The sequence below is a fragment of the Mobula hypostoma genome, chromosome 31, assembly GCF_963921235.1.
Source record: "Mobula hypostoma chromosome 31, sMobHyp1.1, whole genome shotgun sequence".
Taxonomy (NCBI): domain Eukaryota; kingdom Metazoa; phylum Chordata; class Chondrichthyes; order Myliobatiformes; family Myliobatidae; genus Mobula; species Mobula hypostoma.
Window position 1 is genome coordinate 1,688,926 of NC_086127.1, and position 22,660 is coordinate 1,711,585.

The 22,660-nt window shown below is 46.5% G+C and overlaps 1 protein-coding gene across 1 annotated transcript in view; it reads left to right on the forward strand.

Moving 5' to 3' along the window:
* Nucleotides 1–22,000, forward strand: part of LOC134339978 (NACHT, LRR and PYD domains-containing protein 3-like) — a 95,038-nt gene extending 73,038 nt beyond the window's left edge. Inside the window, exons 6-10 of the mRNA XM_063036811.1 lie at nt 4,983–6,717; nt 8,863–8,949; nt 14,139–14,309; nt 17,721–17,888; nt 20,367–22,000. Of these exons, the coding sequence (XP_062892881.1) occupies nt 4,983–6,717; nt 8,863–8,949; nt 14,139–14,309; nt 17,721–17,888; nt 20,367–20,454 (2,249 nt within the window). The 3' untranslated portion in view covers nt 20,455–22,000. The remainder of the gene's footprint in view (nt 1–4,982; nt 6,718–8,862; nt 8,950–14,138; nt 14,310–17,720; nt 17,889–20,366) is intronic.
* Nucleotides 22,001–22,660: the final 660 nt, after the last annotated feature.

Below are 22,660 nucleotides of genomic sequence, written 5' to 3' on the forward strand. Positions count from 1 at the left end.
TAACTAATGTTAAAGAAAAGCAAGAAAGAAAAACAAAAAGGGCCCATTATAATATATATAGACATCCGTTAGTCTCGCGAGGCCATTGATTTGTGCCTTGGAAAGTTTCCAGGGTGCAAGCCTGGGCAAGGTTGTAAGGAAGACCGGCAGTTGCCCATGCTGCATGTCTCACCTCTCCACGCCACCGATGTTGTCCAAGGGAAGGGCACTAGGGCCGATACAGCTTGGCACTGGTATCGTCGCAGAGCAATGTGTGGTTAAGTGCCTTGCTCAAGGACACAACACGCTGCCTCAGCTGAGGCTCGAACTCACGACCTTCAGCTTGCTAGACGGATGCCTTATCCACTCGGCCACACACACCAACACATATAATTCTGAACAGTCAAACAGCTCAACTCTTTCCAAAAGTCATAGTCACCCATCCTCAGTGGACTCCTGCACCGGACTGCCCTGCCCCTGGTTCTCTCCAGCATCTTCTCTCTCCATTTCCCAAAGAACAAAGATGAAAGCTCACACGGGTGTCAGGCACACAAAACCACCCCCCCCCCCAAGCTTTCTCCAGCCTTCTCTCCTGACTGGATGGCTCCCCTTCCGTAGTGCCCGTTACCTCCAACAATAATCCAAACACACTTCTAAAGAAAGACCAATACATGAAAAACCCTACACTGTAATATGGACCCCTCATCTTAGGAAAGATGTGCTGGCTTTGGACAGGGTCCAGAGGAGGTTCACAAGGATGATTCCAGGAATGAAGTGGTCATTAGTCCATGAGCCAGGAACCCAAATTTGGGCCACCGGTACCACCTGGGGGGAACAATTCTTATAGTAATTTTTGGCAAGGTGTACACCCCAAGTGCTAGAAAATATGTGATAGTGTTGCAGCGCTGATAGCTCTTTATGAGGGGGACAGGGAGTTTCACCTCCATGCTATAAGAACCATGATCCCATGGTGCTTTGCCTGTGATAAGATAAATTATGCCAGGTACCTGTCCCCTTACTTTGCTGAGATGATGAACCTCCCAGAGAAGAATCATTCTGTGTATGAGGCCTTCAAGACTGGCAAATCCTCAGTGCAGCTGTCAAGTAACAACCCCTTTGGGCAGATCCCTGTGGACCAGGGAATTGAAGCCACAGTGAACAAAGACACACAGACTCCTCGAGGCACATCAAGGTTCAGCCTGAATGCTGGAGCTATCAAGCGTTACTATTTAACAACAGAGCACCGCAGTGCATTCCTGGGACAGTTAAGGAAGATGGTGCAAGGCAACAAATCAGAATTTTGTCATGCGGAGCTACGGCGGCCAAGGATCCAGAAAGATGAGGAAGCAGTTTCAGCAGTGGTTAGCCTCATACTATCAACCACTGCAAAGGCAGCCCCCAACGACATTGCCTCCGACCTGATGAAGGCATATGAGATTGGTGAGCAATGCTATGCAACCTTCAAGGATGAGAGACTAGAGGAAGACCCACCAGCAAAGAAATTGCATGACGAAGTGAAAAAGAACAAGCTGAAAACATTCAGTGATATGTGTAGGAAGAGAGAAGTGAAATCAAACAGGAAGGTGATCATCTTGAAAGCAGACAGGTCTTTCTTTGGACGCATCATAGTGATGGAGGATATCCTTTCTCATCCCCTTGGAGCCCTGTCCACACCAGAAGGACAAATAATGCTCCTTTAGCCTCAACCTTGCAGAAAAATATAGCAGGAATGTTGTCCCCTTGTTTAGTAGGGATAGTCCGGGTAATTATAGACCAGTGGGCCTTACGTCTGTGGTGGGAAAGCTGTTGGAAAAGATTCTTAGAGATAGGATCTCTGGGCATTTAGAGAATCATGTTCTGATCAGGGACAGTCAGCATGGCTTTGTGAAGGGCAGATCGTGTCTAACAAGCCTGATAGAGTTCTTTGAGGAGGTGACCAGGCATATAGATGAGGGTAGTGCAGTGGATGTGATCTATATGGATTTTAGTAAGGCATTTGACAAGGTAGGCTTATTCAGAAAGTTAGAAGGCATGGGATCCAGGGAAGTTTGGCCAGATGGATTCAGAATTGGCTTGCCTGCAGAAGGCAGAGGGTCGTGGCGGAGGGGGTACATTCAGATTGGAGGATTGTGACTAGTGGTGTCCGACAAGGATCTGTTCTGGGACCTCTACTTTTCGTGTTTTTTATTAACGACATGGATAAGGGGTTGATGGGTGGGTTGGCAAGTTTGCAGACGACACAAAGGTTGGTGGTGTTGTAGATAGTGTAGAGGATTGTCGAAGATTGCAGAGAGACATTGATAGGATGCAGAAGTGGGCTGAGAAGTGGCAGATGGAGTTCAACCCGGAGAAGTCTGAGGTGGTACAGTTTGGAAGGACAAACTCCAAGGCAGAGTACAACGTAAATGGCAGGATACTTGGTAGTGTGGAGGAGCAGAGGGATCTCGGGGTACATGTCCACAGATCCCTGGAAGTTGCCTCACAGGTGGATAGGGTAGTTAAGAAAGCTTACGGGGTGTTAGCTTTCATAAGTCGAGGGATAGAGTTTAAGAGTCACGATGTAATGATGCAGCTCTATAAAACTCTGGTTAAGCCACACTTGGAGTACTGTGTCCAGTTCTGGTCACCTCACTACAGGAAGGACGTGGAAGCATTGGAAAGGGTGCAGAGGAGATTTACCAGGATGCTGCCTGGTTTAGAGAGTATGGATTATGATCAGAGATTAAGGGAGCTAGGGCTTTACTCTGTAGGGCAATCTGTAGTGATCTACTCTGTAGGGCAATCTGTAGTGATCTGCTCTGAAGACACCGATATCTTTATCATGTCCTTAGCATTCTGTGACAAGATTGAGGCCCCATTGTTCCAGAAGTGTGGCACTTGAACGCGTACAAGGCTTGTAGACATCAGGAAGGTTGCTGCCACTGTTGGCACAGAGGTTTGTCGGGCTCTCATCGGGTTGCACGCATATACGGGATGTGACACTGTAAGTGCTTTTGCAGGCAAAGGGAAAACAAATGCCCTAAAACTTCAGACCAGCAACAGGGAAACTCAGGACACATTCTTAGAGTTGGGTCAGGAATGGGTCCGCTCCCCAGAACTGATGGACAAACTGGAGGCATTTAACATGTACCCTGTATGCCCCAAAAACATCGACCACCAAGGTCAATGAGCTCAGGTATCACTATTTCTGTGTCAAAAAAGGTGAAATCTGAAGTCATCAGCTCACACCATACAAGAACTGCTTAACAAAAATTGCACAGCGAGCCAACTACCAGGCTGCTATATGGAGAAGATGTCTGGAGAAGGACCCACAAGTGCCAAGCTCTGTTGGCAGAGGATGGAAGATGGAGAGAGAAGAGGAAGCTGAACAGTTGGTGGTGCACTGGATGGAAGGCCAGCCAGCACCCGATGTCATCCTGGATCTACTGGCCTGTAACTGTCCAAAAATATGTTCACTCCCAAGGTGTGTGTGTGTTGCAAATGGCCTCAGGTGTACTGACATGTGTAGACTGGCAGACTGTGAGAACCAGGCATCCACCTCAGAGAGTGTGGAAAGTTAAGATGAAGATGTGGAAGATGTGGAAAACTTGGATAATGATTATGATTATTAATAGGTTATGAAAGTATGGAGAGCAGTATTTGATTATATTCATTTTACAACCAATGTGGCCCAGGTTATGGTCATTGTGGAACTCCACATTTGAATTATTGTACTGTAATTCTATATGCTATGACAAAAGCTTAAGATTGTTTTGATTTGGTACAACAATATAGAAAATATCATGAATTCATAAAACTCCATAAATCTCTCCAGATGAGGTTTTTTACCTTTTTTTTGGGGGGGGGGGTGTGGTTGGGGTAACATTTTCTGCGGTACTGATGTTAATATGGAATATATACAGGAAGTGATTACCTATTTTAAGTAATAAAGCTACCAATGGTGCAATGCTATAACATATTTTCTAACTGTAGAGATGTATACCTTGCCAAAAATCACTATGAGCATTAGTCCCCTCAGATGGTACCGACCAACCATTCATTTGAGGAACGTTTGATGGCTCTGGGTCTGTACTCACTGGAATTAAGAAGGATGACGGGGGGGGGGGGCGCGGGGAATCTCTTTGAAACCTCTCGAATGTTGAAAGGCCTCGACAGAGTAGATGTGAAAAGGATGTTTCCCATGGTGGGAGAGTCTAGGACAAGAGGGCACAGCCTCAGGATGGAGGAGCGCCCTTTCAAAACAGAGATGCGGAGAAATTTCTTTCGCCAAAGGGCGGTGAATTTGTGGAATTTGTTGCCACGTGCAGCTGTGGAGGCCGGGTCGTTGAGTGTAATTAAGGCAGAGACTGATAGGTTCTTGATTAGAAGTGACATCAAAGGGTACGGGGAGAAGGCCAGAAACTGGGGTTAAGGTGGAGAGAATAGAAATGATCAGCCATGATAGAATGGCGGAGCAGACTTGATGGGCCAAATGGCCTAATTCTGCTCCTATGTCTTATGGTCTATGGTAAGCAATGAACCCTTTACCAGGGCGTTACATGGATGAAATATCTGGTTGCCAGCGCAATGATCCTGGATTTTTTAAGATTAAGATTGGCAGGGTTTGCCAGTGATATCTTGTGTTCTGTCCACGGTAAGTGAAAGCAATGGTGACCATTGGCACATGATGGAAGCGGGGCTGTCAGAGCCGGTGATGGAGGAGTGCAGAGGTTCAGTGAAGGCTGCTGGTGTGCGGTCACAGTGAGGGCGTTGAGAAAGCTTAGCGTGTTGCGCAGGAAACGCTGCTCTTTCCTATGTGACCTCGCACGAGTGAGCCCATGGTGGACATAGCAATTGTGATCGCCCCTCCGACAGCATTTGGGAAGCCCCGCTTTAAAAGGGAGTGCAGGACTGCAGGTGTGAAAGGAACAAATGATTTTTCAATGCGGGCAAACTGAAAATTGCAGAAACTGGGGGGCGTTGTCGACGAGGCATTAACCAATTTATTTCATTGCTAAATACAGGTGCACAGCAGAGGCACAAAGAAACGCTCCGGACTGTGAACGCAAAGGTGAACGCCACCATAATCCTCAGGAATGGCGGCGTGAAGGTTTTCCAGCTGGCCGATCGATTCGCCGAGTTCACGGTCATTTCTACACCTCGGCCCCGGAGGCTCGCAGAGCACGAGCTGCTGGCAAGGGGCCAGGAGCTCGAGCAGCTCACTGACAGGCAGATCCCCGGCGAGCTGCTGAAGATACGGGTGGACCAGTTGTTCACGAGTGGAGATCCTCTCGGCAATTCCCAGTCCGGCAAGTCAGCGGCGTTGGCTGGAGCCTCCGGGATCGGGAAGACTACAGTAGTGCAGAAGTTTGTTTTGGACTGGGCGTCGGGGAGAATGTGCCAACACTTCCAATTCATCTTCAGTTTCAAATTCCGGGATTTAAATTCAATTAACTGCGCCATATGTCTGAGGGAACTGCTTCTGGATCATTATCCGTATTTGAGGAATGTTCTTGTGGAACTCTGGAGGAACGCTGCGAGATTGCTGTTTATATTTGATGGTTTTGATGAGTTCAAGGACAGAATCGATTTTGCCGACAGACAGGGAGACGCAGAGCCTCAGCACGTGTGCACAGATCCTAAATTCCGGTGTAATGTATCTGACATTGTGTACAGTTTAATCCAGCACAAGCTGCTCCCAGGGTGTTCAGTGCTGGTGACCTCCCGCCCCACTGAGTTACATTTACTGGAAAAGGCGGGCATCAGTGTCCGGGCTGAAATCCTGGGATTTGTTGGTGAGGAGCGGAAGGAGTATTTCAGTAGGCATTTTGAAGATCAGGCTGTGGCAGCAGCTGTTTTCAAACACGTGCAAGAGAATGAGATCCTGTACACCATGAGCTACAACCCCTCCTACTGTAAGTTCCTCGCTCTGGCACTGGGCCCCTTCTTTGCACAACCAGACAGGGACCCGCAGCAGGCTCCCAAGACCATCACCCAACTGTATTCCCACTACATTTCCAACATCCTGAAAAAGCACGGCCGTGAGATCGAGAGCCCCCGTGATGTGCTGCTGCGGGTGGGACAGATGGCCTTCAGAGGATTGGCCGAGAGGGAATTTGCTTTTACAGACGGAGATCTGTTCAGGCACAGTCTGCAGTTCTCCCAGTTCCTCTCAGGTTTCCTGAGGGAGCTGCTGGAGAGAGAGGGCACCCGCAATGTGATGTACATGTTCCCCCACCTGACCATCCAGGAGTTTGTTGCAGCCCTCGCGCACTTCCTGACCTCAGACCCTGTCGTCCTGCTGGAGCACCTCGCCGAAGCCCGGCGCACGGCAGACGGGCGATACGAAGTGTTTCTCCGATTTGTGGCTGGTCTTGCCTCCGCCGAGTCAGCTGGGCCCCTGCAGGAGCTCCTGGGCGCCTTTCCCAACCAGACGACCTCCCAGGTGACCGACTGGGTGAAGGAGGAGGTGGCACGTCGGATTTCCAGCACGGCGAGTGAAGACGGCAAGAGAGGCCTCCTGAAGGCATTGCACTACCTGTTTGAGTCTCAGGACGGCCAGCTGGCTCAGTGCACCTTGGGATCCGCGGAGGCGCTCTCTCTTCGAAGACTGCGGCTGACTCGGAGCGACTGCGCCGTCCTATCTCACGCCATCGGCCACTGTGATGCCGTGAAGCACCTCGATCTTCGGAGCTGCAGCATTCAGCGTGAAACACTCAAGCTACTGGCGCCCGGGCTGCACAGATGTCAGGAGTTGGGGTAACTGTTTTACGTCTCTTACAGCGTTTCCACAGCAACACGCGCAAGATGCTGTATGAACTGGGCAGGTCAGCTGGTATCTATGGAGGGGAATAAGCATTCAGTGCTTTGGGCCAAGAGCCTCTAACAGTTCTGCAGCATACTGTGCATGCTACTCTGGGTTTGCGTCATCTGCGGAATTGCTTGTGTTTATAATTTCCCATTAGCTTCAAATTTTCTTAAAAAAAAAGGAAAAATAATACCCCAGTTAAGATAGTCAAAATGAAAACAAAAATCGGATTTAAAATGTTGGCTAAAAATAATAAGGCGGTTGGCCAGTAACTGTCCGCATGAAAGTACTTTGTCGATCTTCTTCCAAGACATGTCATTTGCAAAGAGGGGCACGTCCATTTATAACACCATAAAAGGGAAATAGAAGGGAAATAGATAGGAGCAAGAGTAGGCCATTTTCACCCCCCCTCCACCATTCTATCATCGATGATTTTCCTTGAGCAATCCAAGCTTGCCAGTGAAAGTCATTCACAAGAGAAGGTCTGCAGATGCTGGAAATCCAAGCAGCACACACAAAATGCTGGAGGAACTCAGCAGGCCAGGCAGCATCTATGGAAAAAAGAAATTCCAGTCAAAGTTTCAGGTTCTGCCCAGGAACATCGACTGTCCTTTTCTCCATTGATGCTGCCTGGCCTGCTGAGTTCCTCCAGCATTTTGTGTGTGTGTGTTGCAGTGAAAGTCATTAGCAGAAGAAAGAATCTGATAGGAAAAGAGAGTGGACAGTACGAGACAGGGAAAGAGGAGGCAATCCTAGAGAAGTAGTACGGGTGAGAAGATCAAAGTGGGGAATCAAGGGTGTGGTGGTGGGGAGTTTGTTTACAGGAAGAAGAAATCGGTATCTACAGTACACGATCAAGTTGGAGGGTACCCAGACAGAATATCAGGCATTGCTCCTCCACCCTGAGGGTGGCCTCATCTTGGCACAACAGGAGGACAAGAACTGACATGTTGGAAGGGTGGGACGGAGGTGCGGGATGATGCGGTCCCCCCAATTTACGGCGGGTCTCACCAACATAGAGGAGGCCGCAGCGGGAGCTCTGGCCTACAATAGACGACCCCAGAAGGTTCACAGGTGAAGGGGTGCCTCACCTGGAAGGACGGTCTGAGGCCCTGGAATGGAGGTGAGGGAGGTTAGTTGGGAGGGATGCACGGACAAGGGAAACGTGTAGGGAGCGCATTGGAGTGGGGAGATGAAGTGGGAGGATCCCTTTGGAGCTGGTGGAAGTTCCGGAGAGTACTGTGTTGGATGCGGATGCTGATGGGGTGGAAGGTCAAGATGGACTCTATCCCTGTTACGTTGGCGGGAAAACAGGGTGAATGCAGATGTACAGGAAATGGAGGAGATGCGAGTGAGGGCAGCATCGATCGGAGAGGGAGGGAAACCCCATTCTTTAAAGAAGGAAGGCACCTCGGATGTCCTGGAATGGATAGCCACCCCCTAAGGACGGTTGCGACGGAAGCAAAGGAAGTGAGGAAAGAGTGAATCTCAAGCATGAGGAAATCTGCAGATGCTGGAAATTCAAGCAACACATGCAAAATGCTCGTGGAACGCCTCAGGCCAGACAGCATGCATAGGAAGCAGGACAGTCGATGTTTCGGGCCGAGACCTGATGAAGGATCTCGGCCCGAAATGTTGACTGTGCTTCTTCCTGTGGATGCCGTCTGGCCTGCTGCATTCCACCAGTAAAGAGTGAATCTAATGTTTTGTGGGACATTTCTTCGAGATCTTACTTGAATGAAAGTGCAGCGAGCACAGTTCTTCTTACAGGAGATGGGGTGGGAAGAGTTATAGTTGAGGTGACTATGGAAATCAGGGGCTTTATAAAAGATGTTAGTGGACATTTTCTGTCCTGCAATAGAGACAGAGATATCAAGAAAAGGGAGGGTTGTGTCAGAGATGCCCAAGTGAATTTTACGGGCAGGGTGGAAGTTAAGAGGCAAACTTGATTAAATTGACGAGCCAAGCATGTAAAGGCATTGTCACTGATAGGAAAATGTGGTTATTTATTGGTTGCAGTGTTTCTTAAATACTCAAGCGAGAACATTTCTGTCACATCCAATGTTGAATTGGATTCTTCCTCTGTTTGTATTTAGGCTTGGGAACAATCAGCTGGGAGACTCAGGAATGAAACTTGTGGCTGCAGCTCTGAGCAACGTGGACTGTAAAATAGAGAAACTGCGGTAAGTGTCACACGGTGAGGGATCAGGATGCTCCCGGTCCTGCTCCAGCCTCCGATCAGCCATGCCGCTGTAGAGCCGGAACTGCTGTCACTGGCATCGGACTCTGCCACGTTCTCCCCTGAGAGAAGGTAAAATCTGCTCACCACAGCCGGTTTCACAAAGACAACACACAGATTGAAATACAAAATCCCGCCCCCTCCAAAAAAAGGTCAGGCAACGTTGGAGAGGAGAGTGACAAATGTGTGCATTCCAGTTTGCCGACCCTTTGTCTGCAGAGGCATTTTCCGTCTGAAGCCATAGCTTGTGCCTCTGCCCACAGACGCTGCCTGGAGAGCATCCGAGGACTTCTTCCTGTTTTGTAAAATGGTATCCTTGGGAGCATCTATCTGTCTGAAAACTTCACGCACGACGACACTCACGTTCAACAACTCTGCAGCTCATGCTCTCATGTACCTCTCATGGCCCATCACCTCTGTCTGGTGCTCCTCGCCCTTCCCTTTCTTCCGTAATTTTCTACCCTCTCCTATCGGGGCACATGGCCAAGTGGTTAAGGTGTTTGTCTAGTGATCTGAAGGTCGCTAGTTCGAGCCTCAGCGTGTTTGTGTCCTTGAGCAAGGCACTCAACCACACATTTCTCTGGTGTCTGTACAAGGAGTGGCACCCCACACACAGGCTTCCATTCTGTGCCTTGTAAGGCATGAAAATGCCCGATGCAGGCCTCTCATGGTGCGAGTCGACATCACCCCACCCCACCGCTCCTATCAGATTCTGCCTTCTGCAATCCTCTGTCTCTTTCACCAGTCGTATTCTCTGCTCTTTACTTCACCGCTCCCCCTATCCCGGTTTCACCTTTCACCTACCACCCTGTACTTCCTCCTCCCCTCCCCCCTACCATCGTGCTCCGACTCCTCAACTTTTTTTTCTACCAGGCTCAGCCCAGAACGTCGACGGTTTGCAGTTTTGCATAGACGCCGCCTGACCTGCTGGGTTCCTCCGGCATTTGGTGCGCGTTGCTTGGATTTCCAGTTTCTGCAAAATTTCTCATGTTTGTCTGTATTTCCACATGCAGCAGCTTGCCCCACACAGTTGCACACATTTAACCTAATTAACCTCTTAACCAGCTAGTTAACCTATGACCAATTAACCAGAGAATGCGAACGTCTTCGGTATGAAGGAGGAAACCAGAGCATTCAGAGGAAACACAAGTAGTCACCACGCCCTACAGACAGCAGTGGAATTGATTTTGGGCCTTTGGCTCTGTAGCAGTGTTACCTTAACCACTGCATGACTCTGTTGTTCCAAAAATCTGTAGATTTTGTTCTTCCTTAATTTCCCATTTGTTTTTGTCGGGGTCAGGGTTGGAACTCCCCGTGTGTGATTGTGCAGATGGTGTGTGAAAGCAGATTGGGGTTGGATCGATATCGATCCCAGGCTGCCAGAGTGGCCACAAAAAGAATCTGCTGAGCACCTGTCAGAGGTCGCCCAGAGAGAGGCACAGATCGCGGGTGAATGTAATGTTTATGGGACGTTTCTGCGAGATCTCATTCGAATGAAAGTACAGCGAACACAACTGAAGGAGCACACAAAATCTTGGGGAAAACAAAGTCTCAGTACATCTGTGGACAGTGAAGCATTTAATATTTCAGAGTGAAAGTGCTTCATGAGACCTTGCTTTGTGGATCTGCAATTGGCTTGCCCACAGAAGGCAAAGCATGGCTGTAGATGGTTCAAATTCTGCATGGAGGTTGGTTACCAGTGGTGTTCCGCAGGGATCCGTTCTAGGACCCCTCCTCTGTGTGATTTTTATAAATGACCTGGATGAGGAAGTGGAGGGTTGGGTTAGTAAGTCTGCTGATGACACAAATGTTGGAGGTGTTGTGGATAGTGTCGAGGGCTGTCAGAGGTTACAGCTAGACATTGATACGATGCAAAACTGGGCGGAGAAGTGGCAGATGGAGTTCAACCCAGATAAGTGTGAAGTGGTTCATTTTGGTAGGTCAAATACGATGGCAGAATATAGTCTTAATGGTAAGACTCTTGGCAGTGTGGGGGATCAGAGGGATCTTGGGGTCCGAGTCCATAGGACACTCAAAGCAACTGCACAGGTTGACTCTGTGGTTAAGAAGGCATATGGTGTATTGTCCTTCATCAATCGTGGGACTGAGTTTAGGTGCCGAGAGGTAATGTTGACAGCTATATAGGACCCTGGTCAGACCGACTTGGAGTACTGTGCTCTGTTCTGGTCGCCTCACTACAGGAAGGATGTGGAAACCATAGAAAGGGTGCAGAGGAGATTTACAAGGATGTTGCCTGGATTGGGGAGCATGCCTTATGAGAATAGGTTGAGTGAACTCGGCATTTTGTCCTTGGAGTGACGGAGGATGAGAGGTTGGTGACCAGTGGTGTTCCACAGGGATCCATTCTTGGAACCCCTCCTCTGTGTGATTTTTATAAATGACCTGGATGAGGAAGCAGAAGGGTGGTTCCATAAGTTTGCTTCTGAAACAAAAATCGGGACTGTTGTGGATAGTCTAAAGTGTTGTCAGACATTGCAGTGCAACATCGATATGATGCAGAACCGGGCTGAGAAGTGGCAGATGGTGTTAAACACAGATAAGTGTGAAATAGTTCATTTTGGTAGGTCAAGTTTGATTGCAGAATGTAATATTGATCATTGGACTCTTGGCAGACTGGAGGATCAGTGAGATCTTGGGGTCCGTGTCCATAGGACATTTAAAGTTGTTGCACAGGTTGACAGTGTTGTTAAGAAGACGTATGGTGTTTTGACCTTCATCAATGGTGGGGTCGAGTTTAAGAGCCATGAGGTAATGTTACAGCTATATAAGACCCCACTTGGAGTGCTGTGTTCAGTTCTGGTCACCTCACTCAGGAAGGATGTCGATACTGCAGTGGAAGTGCGGAGGAGATTTACAAGGATGTTGCTTGGATTGAAAAGCATGTCTTATGAAAATAGGTTGAGTGAATTTGGCTTTTTCTCCTTGGAGCGACGGAGGATGAGAGGTGACCTGATAGAGGTGTACAAGGTGATGAGGGGCATTGATCGTGTGGATAGCCAGAGGCTTTTTCCCAGGGCTGAGTCACTAGCTCGAGAGGGCATAGTTTTACGGTGCTTGGAAGTAAGTACCGAGAGGATGTCAGGGGTAAGTTTTTCATGTAGAGCGTGTGAATGCACTGCTGGCGACGGCCGTGGAGGTGGATAAAATAGGGTCTTTTAAGAGACTCTTAGATAGGTACACGGAACTTAGGAAAATGGAGAGTTATGCAGCAGGGAACTTTGAGGCAGTTTCTAGAGTAGGTTACATGGTCAGCACAACATTGTGGGTCAAAGGGTCTGGAATATGCTGTAGATTTCTATGTTTCTTGAGAACTGGAGTAGAAAGATGTTGGTGTGGCAGAAGATGTAAAGATCCAAAGTGAACTCACTTCTTGAGAACTGGTGTAGGAAGATGTTCATGCGGCCAATGTTGGGATTCTGGTGAAGCTCCGTCTGATGGTAGATTGTCATCGTTACTGCACAAGTGCTTCTTGCCAGTATGCGTTTGCCCAACCTTTTGTTATTGATTAATCTGATGTCATGTTGCAAAACGCAGATTGACTTGGTAGACCCATGGTCAACGCGGACACTTCAGCGAGGACGCATTGCGTCAGCGGGGTAAGTGTGCTGGGAAGCGGAATGAGTTTGCCGGGCGCCATGACAAGTGGGAGGGGATGACTCGACAAACTCGCAATGTACTTTGCAAAGGCGCGATTGGGTGACCAGCGAAAGTGAAGGACACGGGATAGTTTCGGTATTTGATGGCAGGGAACAGGAGCACTGTGGAAGCCCGATACCTGAATGTAGCGCTGCTGTCTGCAACCCCGGCTAGCAGGACAATAGTGGCACGATGGGGAGAGGCAGCTGAACTTCACTGCCTGTCAGCAGATGCGGACCGTGCCCAGAGAGAGGCTGGTTATCCCATCGATGTCCAATAGTTTTCAGTGCAGACACTTGTGTTTTATTAATTATCCAGCGCCTATGGTTATCCCTTCCTCTTATGAGCATTTCATTAGTGTGAATAGCAGAAGATGAGTCTTCTCATTGGTTCCATCAGAGAGGAGGTACAGGAGGTTGAAGACAGATGCTCAATGTATTAGGAACAGCTTCTCCCTGTCCGCCATCGGGTTTCTGAATGGACAACGAACCAACCCATAAGCAATGACTCTTCTAAGCTTTCCTTCTGCACTATTCATTTAATTCTCGCCTAGTTATTTGGAGTCATATAGAAGTACAGCGAGGAAACAGGACCTTCATCACTTCTAGTCCATGCCAACCCAGTTAAACTGCCCAGTGCCATCGATTTGCAGTTGGACCACCGCCATCTATACACCTACGTCGATGGACTTATCCGAACTTCTCTCAAACATTGAAATTGAGACTCGCGTGTGCCGCTCACGCAAGCAGCTCATTCTCTACTCTCCCCACCCCCTGAGTGAAGAAGCTTCCCCTCACTCTCCCCTTAAACTGTTCACCTTTCACCTTTAACCCATGATCTCCAACTGTAGCCCCACCAAACCTGAGTGGAAAAAAGCCTGCTTGCATTTACCCTATCTGTACCCCTCATAATTTTATATATCTCTATCAAATCTCCCCTCAGTCTTCTATTTCCCAAGCAATAAAGTCCTAAACTATTCAGTCTTTCCTTATAAATTGTTATATTAAATGCAAGCAGAAAATACTCTGCAGATGCTGGGGTCAAAGCAACACTTACAACATGCTGGAGGAAATCAGCAGGTTGGGCAGCATCCGTGGAAACGATGAATCGACTTTTCGGGACAGAACCCTTCATCTGGACTATTAAATGTGTTAAATGTCATTGCAGTAATTCAATCTTTCATTATAAGTTATATTAAATGTGTTTATTCATTATGTTACCTTACACTGCATTGCATTGAAAGATTACAGGGAAAATTTTGCAGAATATTTTATTTTGTCCTTGGTTAGTACATTTATTAGTACTGTGCATATTCTCATTAGAACTCCCTGTGAGATTAATGTGAACACCAAGTTTCATTATACCCTGCTATGTATGTGAATAAACTAAACTCACCTAATGTAGGGGACTCTGGAGACTCATGATATTTCCTATCTTTTATTATTAAAATGCGAGTTACCTTCCACCTTTCTCCAGGCTCTATAATAACGGACTGCAGCCTTTTTGCGCCAGCGATTTCGCTGGTGCTCTCAGTACGAACCGCTCCCTGACAGAGCTGGATCTGGCATACAACAACCTGGGAGATTCGGGGGTGAAGCAGGTGTCCGTGGTCCTGAGGAACCCGAACTGTAAAATACAGAGACTGCGGTAAGCACCAGCCACTGTGCTTGTCGCTATTGTGCTTCTGGCTTTAGGCATTAGGTGCAGATCTGCCTTTGAGGCACCAGCTGTTCTATTCCATGAGTCATTTTTATTGCCCCAGTTTTTCTAGGGCACTGTGCAAGCTAAAGGCAGCACAAGTCCAGCGAAAATGCCAGTCAGCGACTGCTGGAAGTATTCCACTCAAATGTGTTCAATAACCATTTATAAGGGTAGAGTGTTTTCACTTTGACAATCACCTTGTAAGGTTCTCTCAGAATCAGTGAAAGGCTACACACAAATGAAGACTTCACAAAAATAAAGACTACATACAAATAGAACAACCAATGTGCAAAAAAAAATGTATGCAAATAGTAAATGAACCAAATGTAGTCCCCCGGTAAGCCTCAGGGACGCTCAGCTCGCTGCCATCTAGGGAAACAGCCCTCAGCCCCGCCAGACTGGGTAATTAGTTTGTGTGGATGCTGTGTGATGTACCCTACCCCACCCAAACAACAGACAATACACCAGATACTATTAAATGAATTACAGTTTATAGATATTACTGGAACTATATAATTAATAGAGATAAAATATAAAAGGAAAATAAAAGGCGCCACACTTATCAAAGTTCAAACTCTTTGTGCACAAACAGCTGGAGCTCAGGACCCTCCTTCTTCACCCTGTGTCTCCCCTCGGACCACCTTGACCTGCCGCCTGGGACCAACAACGGTGTCGACCAGACACTCCACATGAGTCTAACTCGATTCCTCTCCTCACCAAACATCCTGGACCTCAGACTGTTGATCGGGGTCCAACCCCGTTAGCGGACTCACAGCACCTTGTCCATCCTCTGTCTCTCTCTCCCGCCTTCTGCCCTAAAACCCGCGCATCACAATAACTTACAGACACAGAAAGAATAACATCTATCCCAATTGGTTCGTAACATCCTCTTATCAATAACATAATCCAAACTAACTGCTCACGGGAGGACTTTCTCAGCAGTTAACATAACATAGAAGCCATTTCAATTATAACATAACAAAGAATGCATTTTAGTTAGCCTACGCAGTAACAGAAAAGAAGAAACCTCTTACACTCTCCTCCCACCAAATAAAGTCATGTCCTCATGACTTCGAAATAATTCGCTAACCAGTCCTGCAGACACAGATTACGCTCCCTCATCTGAGCACTGCCACTCATCTAACAACTCAAAGATTTGCTCCGCCCACATCTTGCACGCCTCCGCTCCTCTTGGGACGGACAATATCCCAAATGCCAGGCGGAGCCTGCCAGAGCTAGAACACTTATTCGCAGACACAACCTCCGAATCAGACCACTCTTTCCTCTCTCTACCAACCGCATGGACAGCCCCGAGTCCCACCACCAACTCATTAATGCTAGCTTGAACTCGAACAAAGACCTCACCCACCATGCAGCAATAACCAGCATATAACCCACAGAGACACACATTACTGATTTAAGCAGGGCAACCACTACAACTTGGAGCCCCCTGTCCTGTGTCCAGGGCCCCGCACCTCCGGTGCCCTTGTGGTTGTCAAGGGTAAATGCTTCAGACACCGGTTGTAAAGCGAACTGTACAACAAGTTGACCTGCGCCCCGGGGTCGAGAATAACATCAAAAATTATTATTATTATTTAAATAGATGGATAGATAAATGATTCGACTGATGGATAGACGGATAATTGGATAGATGGATGGATAGATAATTAGATAAATAGATAGATTGTTAGATGGATAGATGGCCAGACATCTTCAAGAAGTGGTGTCTCAGAAAGGCAGTGCCAATTGTTAATGACCTCCAGCACCCACTGGCTGACAAAGTACCCAGAACATCTTCAGGGAGCGGTGCCTGAAAAAGGTGATGCGCATCACTAAGGACCAGCCCCCCCCACCCCCGGCCCACCACCCAGGGCATGCCCTTTTCTCACTGTTATCATCAGGTAGGAGGGACAGAAACCTGAAGCCACACACTCAGCAATTCAGGAACAGCTTCTTCCCCTCTGCCATCCGGTTGCAAATGGACATTGAACCCTTGGACGCTACCTCACTTTTTTAATATATATTATTTATGTTTTTGCATGATTTTTAACTTATTCAATATACATATACTGAAATTGATTTATTTCTTTATTATTATTTTATTATTTTTTTCCTCCTTCTTCTATATTATATATTGCATTGAACTGCTGCTGCTAAGTTAACGAATTTCACTACATATGCCGGTAATAACAAAGCTGATTCAGATTCTTATATATGTGCCAAAATTTCAAGACCAATGCCCGTGACAGCTTTGGTAGCAGAGAACCTTGGATAGGATCCCCCTCAGATGGAAGATCCTCTATCAGCAGTGAGGATCTGATATGTATTTCCTCTAGGAGATTGTTTTTCGCTGCTTTTGTAAAATAGACAACCAAGACCACACTAGGAGGAACAGAATCGCAATTGATTTCCTATCACTGACTCGCATGTGATTTTGTAGCAGTGAAATGACAGAACATGAGTGTAAGAAAAGAATCAGTGGCTGTGCTTCATTAGGAGTTTGAAGAGATTTGGTATGTCAACAAATACATTCAAGTCTATAGATTTACTGTGGAGAGCATTCAGATAGGCTGCATCACTGTCTGGCATGGGGGGTGCGGGGGCTACTGCACAGGACTGAAAGAAGCTGCAGAGGGTTGTAAATTTAGTCTGCTCCGTCTTGGGTACTAGCCTACAAAGCACCCTGGATATCTTTCAGGTGAGTGTCTCAGGAAGGAGTGTCCATTATTAAGGAATCCCAGCAGCCAGGGCATGCCCTTTTCTCTCTGTTATCATCAGGAAGGAGGTACAGAAGCCTGATGGCACACACTCAGAGTTTCAGGAACAGCTTCTTCCCCTCTGAAATATATATATACATGTATATTTTTTTGCAAGGTTTTTAAACTATTCAATATATGTCTACTGTTATTCATCCATCCATCCATCCAACCATCCATCCATCCATCCATCCATCCATCCATCCATCCATCCATCCATCCATTCATTCATTCATTCATTTATTCATTTATTTATTCATTTATTCATTCATTCATTCATCTATTTATCTATTTATTTATCTATCTATCGATCTATCTATAAATTTATTTATTTTCTGAATTAGGTATTGCAGTGAGCTGCTGCCTAGTTAACAAATTTCATGTCATGTACCATTCTGAATAACGAGTTGGTTTTTATGGGTTCACGGTCCATTGAGAAATCTGAAGCTGGAGGGGAATAAGATGTTCCTGAACTGTGGCACGGTTCCACCTAGCGAGCCCATCTAGCCGATCCAGGATCCAACGGAGGTGTGCCCCATTGGTTGTGTTACTAACAGTTTGAGTAGTTGCATCCCTTTTGATGGCGGTCTCTCATTCACAGCCTGGATGGTGTCAATCTCACGGATTCTTGCACAGAGTATCTCACCTCTGCTCTCAGTGCAAACTATACATTGAGGGAGCTTAAACTGAATTCGAACTGCTTGACGGACCGGTCAGTCCCTGCTCTCCATCGCCTCATTCTGAACCATCAGAATCTGAAAAGTCTTGGGTGAGTGAATATTTAATATGCTATCCATCAATAGTTACTCAGCTTGTTGGTGATATCTGGGCACATCCAATAAAGTGGATCTTAATAAGACCATAAGACAAAGGAGCAGAAGTCAGCCATTCGGCCCATCGAGTCTGCTCCACCATTTTATCATGAGCTGATCCATTCACCCATTTAGTCCCACTCCCCCGCCTTCTCACCATAACCTTTGATGCCCTGGCTACTCAGATATCTATCAGTCTCTGCCTTAAGTACTCCCAATGACTTGGCCTCCACTGCTGCCCGTGGCAACAAATTCCATAGATTCAGCACCCTCTGTCTAAAAAAGTTTCTTCGCATTTCTGTTCTGAATGGGTGCCCTTCAATCCTTAAGTCATGCCCTCTCGTACTAGACTCCCCCATCATGGGAGACAATTTTGCCACATCCACTCTTTCCATGCCTTTCAACATTCGAAATGTTTCTATGAGGTCTCCCCTCATTCTTCTAAACTCCAAGGAATACAGTCCAAGAGCGGACAAACGTTCCTCATATTTTAACCCTCTCATTCCCGGAGTCATTCTAGTGAATCTTCTCTGTACCCTCTCCAACGTCAGCACATCCTTTCTTAAATAGAGAGACCAAAACTGCCCACAGTACTCCAAGTGAGGTCTCACCAGCGCCTTACTGAACCTCAACATCACATCCCTGCTCCTATGCTCTATTTCTCTAGAAATGAATGCCAACATTGCATTCGCCTTCTTCACCACTGACTTAACCTGGAGGTTAACCTTAAGGTTATCCAGTACGAGGACTCACAAGTCCCGTTGCATCTCAGAACTTTGAATTCACTCCCCATTTAAATAATAGTCTGTCCGTTTATTTCTTCTGCCAAAGTGCATAACCATACACTTTCCAACATTGTATTTCATTTGCCACTTCTTTGCCCATTCTTCCAATCTATCCAAGTCTCTCTGCAGAGTCTCCGTTTCCTCAGAACTACCGGCCCCTCCACCTATCTTTGTATTGTCAGCAAACTTAACCACAAAGCCATCTATTCCATAATCCAAATCGTTGATGTACAATGTAAAAAAAGGCGGCCCCAACACGGACCCCTGTGGAACACCACTGGTAACCAGCAGCCAAACAGAATAGGATCCCTTTATTCCTACTCTCTGTTTCCTCCCAATCAGCCAATGCTCTATCCATGTATGTAACTTTCTTGTAATTCCATGGGCTCTTATCTTGTTAAGTAGCCTCATGTGTGGCACCTTGTCAAAGGCCTTTGAAAATCCAAATATACATCATCCACTGCATCTCCCTTGTCTGGCCTACTTGTAATTTCCTCAAAAAATTGTAATAGGCAGGATTTTCCTTTAAGGAATCCATGCTAAGTTCTGCCTATCTTGTCATATGGCTCCAGGTACTCTGTAACCTTATCCTTGACAATCGACTCCAACAACTTCCCAACCACCGATGTCAAGCTAACAGGCCTATAATTTCCTTTTTGCTTCCTTGCCCCCTTCTTAAATAGCAGAGTGACATTTGCAATCTTCCAGTCCTCCGGAATCATGCCAGAATCTATCGACTTTTGAAAGATCATCGCTAATGCCTACGCAATCTCCCCAGCTACTTCCTTCAGAACACGAGGGTGCATTCCATCTGGTCCAGGAGATTTATCTACCTTTAGCCTATTCAGCTTCCTGAGTACTTTCTCTGTCGTAATTGTGACTGCGCAAACTTCTCTTCCCTGCCACCCTTGAGTGTCCGGTATACTGCTGATGTCTTCCTCAGTGAAGACTGATGCAAAATACTTGTTCAGTTCCTCCGCCATCTCTTTATCTCCAATTACACTTTTTCCAGCATGATTTTCTATTGGTCCTATATCTACTCTCACCTGTCTTTTATTCTTTATATACTTGAAAAAGCTTTTAGTATCCTCTTTGATATTATTAGCTAGCTTCCTTTCATTGTTAATCTTTTCTCTCTTAATGACCTCCTTAGTTTCCTTTTGTAAACTTTTCCTCTGGGTACACTAGTTTTCTCCCACAGTTCAAAACATACTGGCTGGTCGGCTAATCTGTCCTTGAAAATTCTCCCGCCATTAGGCTGGGAATCATGTTTCGGCTGGGCAGTGCAGCTCGAAGGGCAAGTGGAGTCTATTCTACACTGTATCTCAAAACATAGATACCCGATCACGAACAAGAGAAAATCTGCCGATGCTGGAAATCCAAGCACCACACACACAAAATGCTGGAGGATATCAGCAGGCCAGGAAATGAGTGCATCCGATGTTTTGGACCGAGACCTTTCAAGCGACCTCCAGCATTTTGTGTCTGTCATTCAAAAAATAGATATTTGCTTTTAAGAAGCACGTGTACAGATGTTCCTAATAACCTGGCCACTGACTGTAGTTGTTCAGATATCAAGTCTACTCCATGAGTCGATCAGACAGTGGAGCATTCATCCAGCCTTATTATTTCCTCCTTATTTGATTTCAGGCTGCAATGGAATCTGTTCAGCAAGGATGGAGAGAATCAATTGATATCGTTGCGGGAATTGGTGCCCAAGTTCATCATTACAATATAAGCACTTTACTATGAAGAGCAATGCCCCATGGATATGAATGTATTTATTTGTTTTAAAAGGACGCCCCAGAGTTTGAGACAGATTAGCCATTCCTGGTTATGCAACCAATGACACCAGGCAGTCTCTGAACAGCATTGATAGTGGCTTATAAAGATCTTGCCCGGAAGAAGGCAATAGCAAACCACTATTTAGAAAAAAGTTGCCAAGAACAATCATGGCCAAGGACCATGTTCGCCTCTGTCATCTGACTCGGTACATTCTGCTGATGAACCCTCCTGCTACCAACTGGAACTGAGGGAGAGCGCCCTCTGTCGGTGAACTCATAGGTACTGTTCTGGAATCAAGTTAATTTTGCTGGCATGTACCACTTCTTGCGAAAGGACCCCAGTGTTTGCTCTCAGCCATGGAATATAGGGATTCATCAAATCCTCCCACTGCCTTGACCAAAGAAAATACTTAATGGAGCTGCTTCACACTGGGCTTGTGTGCAGCATTCAGAAAGAGGGGAGTGTTTGCAGGAAGATAGTCACACGCTATGCATCAAGGTAGCTTACTGATTAGAGAGACTCTATTATTGCTTGGGGTGTCGGAGCTCACCATCGACACTGCTTGTCAGAAACTTGGATGCCCTTCATGCGAGTTCATGGGACCCTGCCCACCATCCAATCACAAGCCAGTTAGAACAGGGGTTTCCAATTTTTTTTTCCGCCAAGGGACCAATAAGCACGGGGTCCAGGGAGCCCCGTTGGAAAGCCCCGGGGTGGAAGGTTAATTGGTTGCTGTAAGTTGTCCTTCGATCAGACTAGTGTCCCAACAGGTACGTTGCTGGGCAGTGTGGCCTTCGGGCCTGTTCTGTGCTGTAACTAAATAAATAAATAACTACATGTGTTTGCACTGTCAACATATCTCACAATACCAGAAGTTGTGGAGGCATAAGAGTTAATTGGGAGCCCAAAAGCTACATTCCCATCAGTGGTCAAGGCCTATTGAATAACCCATAATCTAGTTGTCTAGTTGTCTAGTTGTCTTCCACCTTATAGACTCTATTTGTTTATTTTCTTGTATACTCAATGGAAGAATTGAATATCGATGTTTGCACTTAAGTGCAAGCAATGTGATCGGTTATTATTCTGCACTACCCCTGAGTAAATGGTCCTCCCAAAAGCTCCAACAAGAGAAAATCTGCAGATGTTTGGAAATCCAAAGCAACATGCACAAAATACAGGCTGCATTGACGGAAAAGAGTACGCAGTCAATATTTCGGGCTGAAATCCTGCCGAAACGTCGACTGTACTCTTTTCCATAGATGCTGCCTGGCCTGCTGAGATCTTCAGAGCAGCTCATTGGGAGCCAGACTGCCAACAGTTAAAAGCCATGCACGAGTTGCCTATCACCTTACAATCATTCTTCCATTTTATTGTGCAAGTAACACAGTCATTATATAAAAATGTTTGATCTGCCTCATGAGGCAATCAAGATTAATGTATTCTAATGTTTATTTCTGATCACTTAATTGCACTATTAAACTCGTGCCTATGGTGGAGGACTGGGAACTTGGATGTCTCTGTGTGATTGTGTGAGTTGTTGGCTGAATCACAGAATTGAATTGAATTGACTTTATTTCTTACATCCTTCACACACATGAGGAGCAAAAATCTTTATGTTACGTTTCCATCTAAATGTGCAATGTGCAATTATAGTAATTTATAATAAATTATAACAAATAGAACAGTCAATGTAATATTGAGTACACTCAAGTCAGCATGAGTTCATCAATGTGATGGCCTGGTGGAAGAAGCTGTCCCAGAGACTGTTGGTCCTGGCTTTTATACTGTGGTACAGCTTCCCCGATGGTAGCAGCTGGAATAGATTGTGATTGGGATAGCTTGGGTCCCCAATGATCCTACAGGCCCTTTTTATGCACCTGTCCTTGTAAATGTCCTGAATCATGGGAAGTTCACAGCTACAGATGTGCTGGGCTGTCCGCACCACTCTCTGCAGAGTCCTGCGATTGAGGGAAGTACAGTTCCCATTCCAGGCAGTGATTCAGCCAGTCAGGATGCTCTTAATTGTGCTCCTGTAGAAAGTTCTTGGGATTTGGGGGCCCATGCCATACTTCCTCAACTGTCTGAGGTGAAAGAGGCGCTGTTGTGCCTTCTTCACCACACAGCTGGTGCGTGCAGACCACGTGAGATCCTTGGTGATG